The sequence below is a fragment of the Nyctibius grandis genome, chromosome 1, assembly GCF_013368605.1.
Source record: "Nyctibius grandis isolate bNycGra1 chromosome 1, bNycGra1.pri, whole genome shotgun sequence".
NCBI classification, from domain to species: Eukaryota; Metazoa; Chordata; class Aves; order Nyctibiiformes; family Nyctibiidae; genus Nyctibius; species Nyctibius grandis.
The window spans coordinates 2,071,629-2,082,784 of record NC_090658.1 but is presented as its reverse complement, the minus strand read 5'-3'; the positions used below and the strand labels follow the sequence as shown (position 1 = coordinate 2,082,784).

Below are 11,156 nucleotides of genomic sequence, written 5' to 3'. Positions count from 1 at the left end.
TTCCCTCACAGACCCAACATGGCGGCGGCGCCCCCGCACCTGCCCCGCCTCGGGGCGCCCCGGCGGGCGGGCGGGCGGGAGGGCGCGCGCGGGGAGCGGCGAAGGGCCGTGCCCCGCCCCGCCGAAGGGCTCCGGCCGCCGCGGGGTCGGTAGGGGGCGTCCGGGGGCTCCGGTAGGAGCCGGGACCGGTTCTATTTAGCTGAAGGCCCGCGGGGGGGGTAAAGGAGAGCGAGCGGGCGCCGGCACCGCAGCGGAGCCAGCGGACGGACGGACGGGGCCGAGGCAGCCGCGGTAACGCGCCGCCGGGAGCAGCGACCGCCGCCGCCCGCACCGGCCCCGCCGCAGGTAGGAGCGGGCAGGGCGGTGCGGCTGCGTGCCCCGCTGCCCCTCGGGGCGGGGGGCCGCTCCCCGGGCCGGGGTTGCGGGGCTTGGCAGGGCGGCCCCGGGCCGAGCCCAGCAGGTGCCCGGCGGGAGCCGCGGCGCACCTCGGCCCCCGCTGCCCTCTCCCCGCGGGGAGCTGCGGCGCGTCACCCCCGCCCCGGGTCTCGTCCCTGCCGGGTCTCCCCTCCGGCCGACGGAGAGCTTTTACGGCAAAACCGCTTTGCCACCCCAAAGCGTGCGATGGCCGCACCGCCCGCTCCCTGCCCAGCGCCGCAGCGCACCGCTCCCAGCCCGGTGGGGCGTTAAGGGCGATGTTATTTTAAACTCCATTTACTTCTTATTATTCTTCCCCCCGCTTCAGCTGGATAAAATACAACGGGCTGGAAGCACAGCCAAACCTCACCCTCTTCTTCTTGCAGGGGAAAAGGGGCAGCGTCCCGGCCGCTTCCCCCAGGTAGGGGCCGGGCGGGCGCCCCGCGGCCGCAGCCGGGGCAGGACCCGGTCCCGGGGGTGCCGGTTGCCTCCTCCAGCGGAGGAGACCGCTAAAAATATTCCCCGCTTTATTTGTTTTTCTTTCTTTCAAGGTTCACGATGTTGACAGCTACGTTCTTGGCTGCTCTCATTCTTATTACAGTACATTCGCAGGAAACTGAGGAAACCATAACGTACACGGTAAGGTTTAATAGAGTTCGAGATAATTACTGCTTTGCAGGGATTCTTTTCTAAATGACCCTTACGAAAAACCAAATTTCTTGCCAATGTATAGCATGCAATGCAAAGTTCTTTGAGTTCGAATGTTAACCATAGAATAAGCTGTTCCTGCACTGAAACAGTGTTTTAAAGTTGACAAGAATGAGCAAAACGGGCTACAACTGCCTGTTCTGAAAAGCTTGTCCATCTTCTGAGCTTGATGAGCTAAAAATTATGAGGTTTTAATATTTTTTAATCCATTTTCATAAAGACAGGGTCCCCAGGACCTTTATTTGAAATCTATGGGATTTGACAGATAATTAGGTCAAACATTCTTTAGTGTTTTCTTTTGGCTATTTCAAGCTGGTTTTAACAAAATGTAAGTACTGCAGAATTCAGTGCTCTTAATGAAGCACCTAAGTCCTGGAGTGATTATAGGGCTGGTCGTTTCTGAGCTGGTCCTGAGCAGTGGGTTTGCATGGCTTGATAAAATTGTACAAGAAATAGGTTCTGCTTGTAACCAAGTGTTAGGGCAAGAGATTTAAAGGCCTTTTTATAAGGCTTTTTTTTTTTTTTTTTCCCTAATCTGCTTGTGTTCAGTCTTTGCCTTGCATAATTCATGTCACAGAAGGAGTGGCAATTACATCGGCTTGGGCTGGGGAAAAACCCACATTTTCACATCTGATTACAGTTGTAATCCCTGCAACTTACTTCATATGGGTGGACCTCCGAATATGTGTACAGACATCAGCGCAATGCCACACAAGCAGAAAATTCTGCACACATGCAAAAAGTTAGAGGACCACAGCCAAAGACTGAGATTGTGTCTTATACAAGTAATCCCACTGAAGTCAGTGGGATGGCTCAGGCAAGTAAATATTGCAGAGTTGGACCTTACCGTAGAAGACGGGGCTCAAAGAAGCCTCAAGTGAGCATGAGGAAGTCAGTCATAAAATACTTTAACACTGGGCTTTAGAAGCAATAGATTTTTTTTGAAGGTTGGGAGTACTTCTATGTAGAGGCTTCTGTGATTTTTAAGTCCCTCTACATAAGTGGAAACTGAAGATCTACATATCTTTGAAAACTAGGCTAACATAGGGATCTCACCCCCCTCCTTTTCTGCATTTATTACATGTTCTTGTTAAAAACTTAAGTAGCGTTTTCTGATAAGCCTACATAGTTCTGTTTATACCAATGGAACATTTCTAGCATGACTTGGGTTCCTATACTCCTCTTTCAAAGAGGTCTTAGCATTTAGGTGCTTCAGTGATCATTAGGTTATAATCATGTAAAACTCCTTAACAAAAAAAAACCACTTAGCTTTTGGAAATTTTACTCCTAGAATGCTACTGTTTCTCATGCGTACGTTGTATTCATTTAGGGCCAAATCCTCTTCTACTGTAAGAGTCCCTTCAGCTGCAGTAATAGATGGACTTGGCTCCTTACACTTAAATAGACAGTACTTCTGTTGTGCATTAACAGGAATTGGGTGATTCAGTAAATGCATGAATTAGCTGTTTTCCTTTGGGTTTGCGTTTTCATAGCTACAGTAACTTTGGTGGTGTCAACTCAGCATGTAGTCATTCCTTTAGAGATTGAGAATTGTAATACAATTTGCTGTCCACTTACCCCTTTGGAAGAAAAAGCCTCCAAAGCTACAGCTCGCTGCTACGTTTGTCAGATCGCTGGTATCACCTGCAAATAAAGAAATATTTCAATCCTGTTGCTGAGTCAGTGTCTTTTAGTAACAAGTTCCTCAAAATAACTTGAGGATAGTACATAGATCAAGTGGATCTTGGCATCAGAAGGTCAAATTTGTCACTTGTATAGTTCCTCTGCAGCAGAGGAGTTGCAACAAGATTTAGCTTGCTTGACTGTGACTAATTACATTAGCCGACTCTTTTTTTTTCTATAGGGCCATTAAAGTAATATCCTGAGCAGCACAGGATGCGTGTGCACCTACATAGTACAGCTCAGTTGATTCATTGGTATTTTAAATGTGTCTGCTGCAGTTGGTAGCATTGTGATACTTTGCTAATCAGTTTCTCTACTGTCACCTCTGATTAAAATTACTGCCCTCCAGACAACTTAATGCTTTTGGGCAGAGGAATAATGAAGATGCCTAGCTAACTGCAGGGCAGAATATTTAAATTCTTCCTGAACTTACTGGTCTGCATTGATATGAATAGCTGCTGAGTATAGTCTTGTTTGAATTTTGCAAAGTCTTATTTATGTAAGTAGTCCCACTGTTATAAACTCTAACCGTTTATTGTATGTCTCACAATATAAATTGTTCTTCCTAGACTGCAATTCCTGGAGTCATGTGAGCAAAAAGCATGTGAATGAATTTCCAGCTGTCCTGGGATCCTTCCCCATTGCTAGAGTGCTAATGGGAGAGAGGATGAAGTACGGGGCATAGAGGCCCGTTAGCCCCTCTGGCAAACCGCTCCCAGGAGTGAAAGATGTTCACCTGTTGGAAGGCAGTGAACAAGATAAAAATTCCTAAAAATGTGCTGCTTTTTCATAAGAAGATTCTCATACTGGTCAGCTGGGTCAATCCAAAGGTTCATCTGTTCTAGGATTCAGCTTATGACTAATGGCAGATGCTTTAAAACTGTATAGGAACAAGGCAAGGAGAAAGCAATGCTCTTCCGACTTTGTTCTCCAGCCCAGATAAAACCTACCTACTCAGAGCAAACATCTTAGGAACTTCCTGAGATAGAGGCTCGTTCTGTACACACTACTTCTTGTTCCTGCACAGCAATGCTGTACCAATAGCCATTTTTCTAGCTTACTAAGCTATGGGAACATTGCCTTTCCCTTAGTGTCAAACTTTGAGTTTATTGCAACATGCTTGATTGTTTTTCCAAAATAAAGAATCCCGAGTAGCCTAATTTTTATTTTTTTTTTCTCTGTAGCAATGCACAGATGGCTATGAGTGGGATCCTGTTAGGCAGCGGTGCAAAGGTACAGTAACTAATTTTCCAAGACAGACTTGCCATTGGTATTCTTTAAGTGTTACCATTACACGCCCCTGTTTTGGACAGGGAGGTGTGCTTGCATGTCTCATTGTGTTATTTGTATTAATGGCTGTTGCAGAAGGTTCGACTGTTAAAAGCATGACTTGTGTTGTTGCTAACCACAGATATTGATGAATGTGAAATAGTCCCAGATGCATGTAAAGGTGGGATGAAATGTGTTAACCACTATGGAGGATACCTCTGTCTACCTAGAACAGCGCAAATTATTGTAAATGAGCGAGAAGAAGCAGCAGCAGCTGAATCCACTAGTGGTCGAAACAACGTCATTCGACGGACTCCAGCTGATCCTCACCGTGCTCCTCCAAACCCAACTCATCAAATTCAGTGTGCAGCTGGGTATGAGCAAAGTGATCACAACGTGTGCCAAGGTAAGCAAGCTGCCGTATGTTTTACTTTCAGTATAATCGGAGTGTATGTGATAATAAATCTAACACCTGGGAAATGAGCTTATAACTCTCGTGTTTACTAGGATATATTGTTGCACCATTAAACTGGACACGTACACACTTAAGATGTGTAAATAAAACACATGTTGTTATTGTTCAGGGTAACAGATCTTGCAGTTTGTTGCAGCCTTACAGTCTGTTCCATTTATTTCAGGCTAACGAGTAGAATTAATTCTGTTGTCTGTAGATCCTCAAAAAAACCCTTAATGCAAGAAACTTTAGTCGAGGATTTTGTATTGTATTAAGTATGTCCAGGAGAGGCAGCACTTTGAAAAAAGCAGGCAACACAGCAAGTCATGGTATAGACAATTTCTGAAGATTTGCAAAACTGTGTATTTTTCAGTCAGCGAATGCTGCATGGAACAAAAAAATAACCACCAGGTGAACTTTTGCTTAGACCAGATTGTAATGCAGAAGAATACAATGTATTTACTATGTGTGAGGAATATTTCTCAAGTGGTAGGAACCAAACATCTGAACAGCTTGTGCTCTTCTGATCTCCATGGAAGTAGCTGTACGCAGCCCCTGCCAGCTTACTTCCAGTCCTAGTCCAGCCAGTCTTTGAAACTATGGCAATAGTTTCTCAGAGCTTCCATCTGAGCGTACATATGCCACACACAGTGCCAAAATTCTCAGGGTATTAGCAATGTTAATTGTATGCATTCAGGAACCAGACTCACAAGCACTACTGTAAACTAAGACTGTTTCATTTATTATTTTATATAAATAGTTTACTCTTATACTTGCTGAAGTAACAAATGTTTCATCCGCTGTTTTGTTTTCTTTCACAAAAAATATATTCTACTCCTTGTTCACAAACTTGGTTTTCAAGCCCGTTAGTGGGATACCCGTGCAAACAGAGGGCAAAACTTGACCCCATGGTTCATCTTTTCCACTTTGTGGCCTGTAACAGTATAATCATATAAAATAGTACTTGAGTGACTATAATCAGGGCAAGCTGTAATATGCAGTGGTAGTTCCTTTCTCCCTGGTATTCGTGTATACAGAACATTATTTATCACTAGTAAGTAAATTCCCTGTCATTCTGAAGCACAGTAATCATCATGGAGGCTGGATAAGTTATTTTTGTAGGCAAAGCCTCAGAGTTGCATTTCTGGCTTATCTGCTAATGTTCAACATTTCTGTCACTCTAATTCAAGAATGTCACGTAAAGAACCTCCCGCAGGAGGCCAGTACCATGATCCCCTTCACCCTGAGCGTTGACTTAGGGTTAGCAAGGGAAAACCAACGCCAAGGATGGCAAATGATTTTTTCCTTAGCTTAACTTAGCAAAGTAGCAGCAGAACCAGGAACAGCACACCGGACTCCTGCCTTTGATCCAGCACTCCCTCCTTCAGGTGATGCTGTGTTACTGGGGCTGGCACTCAGCAGGTGAATTGCAATAAACTGCTTCAACTTTAGCGTGTAACAACATTTTTGTTTGATAAAAAAATGCGAGTAATACTAGAAGACTTCCAAACATGAAGGTCACTTCTGCTACAATGGCTTTAGGTGTATAAATCAGAGATACCATAGGAAAGTCTAACAGTGTAGTACCAATGCCTTGTATTCCTAATAAAGGTTGCGAGTTAGGGTTAAGTTAACTTAGAGGCTGACAAGTGGTTGAGGTTTGTGTTTTGTTGAGGAGAAGATTGGTGGTGATACGTTACTACTATTTTACTCCCTGCTCTGGCTTCCTGAAACTTGCAACTAAATATGAATATTCAATTAACAAATCTTTGGTTAATTTATAACAACTAACTTGCTATAGTACTAGAACTTTTTAACTAGCAGACACAAACTATGGTGAAATCTTGGGCTTGACTAAATCAGTTTTGCTACTATCTTCCTCGTGCCAAAACTTCAATCTGAACACAGAAAGCATGGAAATATTAGTGTTTAAAAGCTGAAATACATTGCACTGAACGAATTCCAGCTGGAAAGAGGGTAGTGGACAGTGTGCTTGAAAGAAAGGATAAAAGACTTTTGGAGCACTTAAAGCATGCAGTCAACTTCATGATCTTCATGCTTTTCACTGCTGAAAATATCTTATAAAAGATAATCTTGATCAGCAATGGTCCCACTGTGGATTTATTTAATTATGGTTAAAAGACTTTGCTATGATAACTGCTTGAGGCTCCTAGGGAGTGTAACTTACACATATAGTCACACTTAAGCTTGTTTTATTGTTTAGTAAATCAAATATGAAGTCCAGCTCCTTCTAATTGTTTGCAGATGTATGACATTTTCCTTCCAGTCCAGCAGCACTAAGTATTTTATAACCAATGTGGAAGTGTGGAGACCTCTGTTTAAAACAATAACACGCTCTGAGGAGCTCTATTACTGACATCATACTGGAGTATGAGGGGCCTTCTGTTTTAATACGAATGTCCACTCCCTTTTTAAACATTGAATAGTGAGGGTGTGATAGGCCAAACACTTCTGGTGATTTCTGTGCTTGGAATAAACGTGCAGAAACGACACTAGCCCTGTTGGACTGTAAGAGGCTTCAGTGATGTGCTGAGCTTCATCGTTAGGTAAAGCATGATGCAGTGGGGCCAGATCCTATTTCTGGTGACAGGAATGAGAAACATTCAGAGGGGCACATGATCCTCTGCACTTCTTAATCTACCAAAACATGGCCATATGCATGAGTACAAAAAGATACTTAATACCTTCTTAACTTCTGGCTTGGAGAAAACAAATGACAACTACAGTACTTATCAGCGTTGAGCAGGAACAGCGCAGATGACAGGTCGGTAGCAAAGCACACTGCCTTGCAGAAGACAACTCCATGGAAATGATTGCAGTTTCCTATGATATACGTCATTTTTGTAACTACTAGTAATCAGAAACATGATCTTGTATAATTGTGTTGGTGTTAGAAGTGTGGGTAGCAAAAATTTCCTGGGAAATTCTTAAGATACTGTACATGAGCAGCAAGTGCCAGGAACCCCCAAAACTGATGAAAAGACAAGGGGAGGTTATTCTGGAGGAAGATCTCACATTTAGAATATGTACAGAGCACTGAGTTCTGTGCTTCAAGTTAAAACACTTCAATTGTATCTGAAATTCTAAGTTTATGACCTTAACTAATCCCCCTTCTTCCCCTCTCTGTGTAGTCAGTTCACATTTCACTGTCACTTCTAAATTTGCCTTTAACTCAAAGGGCTTCTGAATTGGTCACTAAGGTAGATTCCCATAGGTGGCACCTGCCAGCACTTTCAGGAAGCCACTCAGATGTTCTCACCTGTCATTGTGAGAGTATCACTCAAACTGGGAAACGCAAAAAGCAAAGTAAGAAATATTTTTAAGCAAATTACTGAGTTAGCTAATATTCACAGACACTTTTTGCCTGATAAAAACCAAATAGCTGCACTGTGTTGCCTGCACACAAGACTGAGTTGTATTTCTATTGCGTGGTTAGGCTCTCCGTGATTTGAGTCTGCTCTTATTGAAGTCAAAAGAAAATCACCCAATTAATTCAATTTTGTCAAATCTAGTCTACAAGAAACTACTAGCTTTTCCTAGAACGTTAATGATACTTGAATTAAAAAAAAGACCAAGCAAAGGTACCAAATAACCTGTAAACTTGAGAAGGGAAAAATATCTTTTTTCACTTGCCTTCTTATCATGCTGGCAATACAAGCAATAAAATAAGCAAACTTTTTTGCTCCTCAGCTAGATTAGCTTCCTATATTTCTCCAGTCTCTTTATAACCCGTTATGCTACTGTGACTGTAAAATACAGGGGGGAGACAGATTGTAAATAAAAGATATCAATGCTTTCTTATATGGAAGAAACACACATTTTTCCAGATAGTTCTGCCTGGACTTGGTGGACGTTGGTTGCTTTTTCTCGACAGGGAAGGAAAAGAATTAACTTCTTTTCTGTGCTGTGGTTGTTTTTCCCCTGCAAAATCATTTTAGGGATCTCTTCATTAGTAGGAGTTAGGGGTTGTTTTGTTAAGTTTTCCAGTACTTTTCAGAGTAACTTACCATACTCAATCTAGGCTTTTACCTCAAGAAATTAACTTAGTATAAACAAGTCAAGCCTAAATCTGGCATTTCTAAATTACTTTTTTTTTTTAAAGGAGGGAAGGACAAGGGGGAGCAGTTCATGATGTTTTGTTTTCCATACAAAAATCACTTTATATTATTTATATACATATGTACATATATCAGGGATGTGCAACTAGCCTATAAAGGGCATAAAAATTGGACCAGTGCAGGTGGGCTCCACCTGGCCCTTTGCAGAACTGGTTCAGGCTGGAGAGGCTGAGCGTGCCTCCGGCAGGGTGCTCTTCAGTAACATTTGGCTGGGGTGCAGACTGCACTTCTGAAATGCACCTCCTAATGAGCTCCACTTAACACGCTTCGATTTGCCTCACTGAGTGGTCTTGGAACGTGCAAACCAGATCCCCTTCAGATGAAACTAAACCTGAAATGCACTGCAGGAGCGCCACTAATACGCCACAACCACTAACAAGCATTCAGGCTCCAGGACCAGACTAGAGAGAGCCCAGAGACCCTCAGAAATACGTGTACTGGGACACTGGAGCCTCTGTACCAACCGCTGATCTGCTCCTATGGGTCCACACTATTTGCTAATATAGACATAACCTAAAATACACCTGTAATAGTTTCTTAGGCTGGCCCCAGAAATGGTTTGGAGAGTCTTTGGTAAAATACTGCACCATCCCAAGTTTTCCCACTTCTTGTATTTAAGGAGTCCTTTAAATAAATGCTTTCAGGACTATATTTAAGATAGCCTGAGTTGTGACAAGTTCAGTTCCAGAGTTGTTCCTCTCAACAGCACAAGACCTGTTTAGTTTGAGGACAGGGTGAGGAGAGAGACTGTGTTAGGAAAAATAAGGTGTAGTTACCTGTTTTAGGATGCCCTTAGTTCAAAGTGCTTACTCAGGCACAGTTCCTATCTATATATGTTTGCTGCAGTACTTCAGGAAGGGGAGAATACTCATTGCCAGCAGTAGCCACCTTAAGAGTCTGACCTGGTTACACATACTGTTTGAATACTAATTACTTGGAAAAGTCGTAGGAATTTTGCAGGTCTAAGACAATCCACAGAAGGATACGAGCTGACATTTTCACAGCTCTTTGTACTCAGTGTTCGTAGACACCAATTAATTTCTCGTATATTCGGGTACATTGTGCAGAGATCATCTTTCATCAGCCCATCCTGCACCAATTGTTCAAGCTGTTAATCTGTGAAACCACTACATTTTGCTGCAAAGAGCCCTTTCTGGAGCATCTCCTTAATAGCCTTGAGGGACCAGAGGGGAGGTCACAAAAAAACATCTTGTTTTGAGGGCCTGAGGACCTAGTTTTGGGCACTTCCAAAATTTGGCCACTCTAAATCATCTTCCCATCTGTGCTATTTGCACAGCTGTGAGTGTCATGTCAAGACCTTGGATAGATATTCTGTGTTCTGTCTGACCATTTTACTGGGAACATCCATCACGAGTGTAACTGCTAGCAGCTGCTTCACTTCCTTTCGTTACTTACTGCTTTCCCACTATTCTGACCCCTGCAGGAACATGCTCCGTGCATTGCAGCTAAAGATTCGTACCATCTGCTAATCACGCTAAGCGTCCTAGATTCAGGCAAGCTTCCGAAAGTTGTATTTACCTTAGCTTCTTGAATGGGGATTATGCAGGCAAGCACTAGACTTCAAGTTTAAGTAAACTCATTAGCAGTTTCTCATGGCTTCTTATTCAAGAAAAATGGGATCACACAGTAGTGACATCGACTGTCTTACTTTCGGGTTGATTTGTTGATTGTAAAGGCTGTTTGCTTAGGAGCTCTGAGGAGGCTAATGTTTTGACAGATAAAACATAGCAAACATACTCAGAAGGCACATGGCCTGAAGAAAGTCCAGCCCTCCAGCCATCTGTCCTCCTTCAGAATTTCACTTGCTAGGCTGGAGGTCTTTTTCATAATGCAATCAGCAATAACACCAGATAGCAAAGGGGAGGGACGTGCTTATGTCTGATCCTGACTGGGCATCCCACTCTACTTGGCACCCCAGTAAAAGGCACAGAGTATTTATTTATCTCTTCAGGGAATTCCCTGTATCTGTTGCATACACTCGGACACAAGCACCCTGAAAGTCAGTAAACCCTACAAGGAACAATAGCTGTCATCAGTTGCATTCAATAGCATCAGATAGCAAAATTCATGATTTGTGGGAGCATGGGCTGGCTTTTGCTCCCTGTTTCAATACCTGCTGTCAATGAATCCTGGTCTACAGCGTTGCAGTGATACAGAAAGTTTCCCTCGCAGTAACAGCAGCATGAGAACATCCTGGCAGCTACTTTTAGCACCCTTCTTAGATAATTTTATAGCAACACCATTGCCACTTTGTGGCTAGATTCTTTCTCCCATACTTCCATGAACGAATTATAGCGAGGTTCTCACTGTGTTTGCTTTGAGCAGGTCTGCAGTTATTTCATCCTGGACTCCTGCACTATAGTTCTTTAGCCTGCTGAGAAAGGTTGTATGTGTTGCTCCTTTCTCCAGTTGTTTGCTCAAGGTAATTTTCTCTTTTTTTCTGTTTTCAAACCTGATTCCTGCTTCAG

At 43.3% G+C, this 11,156-nt stretch overlaps 1 protein-coding gene across 1 annotated transcript in view; it reads left to right on the top strand.

Annotated features, from left to right (window-relative positions):
• Positions 1-240: 240 nt before the first annotated feature.
• EFEMP1 (EGF containing fibulin extracellular matrix protein 1) overlaps positions 241-11,156 on the top strand; it is a 48,512-nt gene continuing 37,596 nt past the window's right edge. The window contains exons 1-4 of the mRNA XM_068404740.1: positions 241-345; positions 966-1,053; positions 3,990-4,038; positions 4,217-4,480. Of these exons, the coding sequence (XP_068260841.1) occupies positions 973-1,053; positions 3,990-4,038; positions 4,217-4,480 (394 nt within the window). The 5' untranslated portion in view covers positions 241-345; positions 966-972. The remainder of the gene's footprint in view (positions 346-965; positions 1,054-3,989; positions 4,039-4,216; positions 4,481-11,156) is intronic.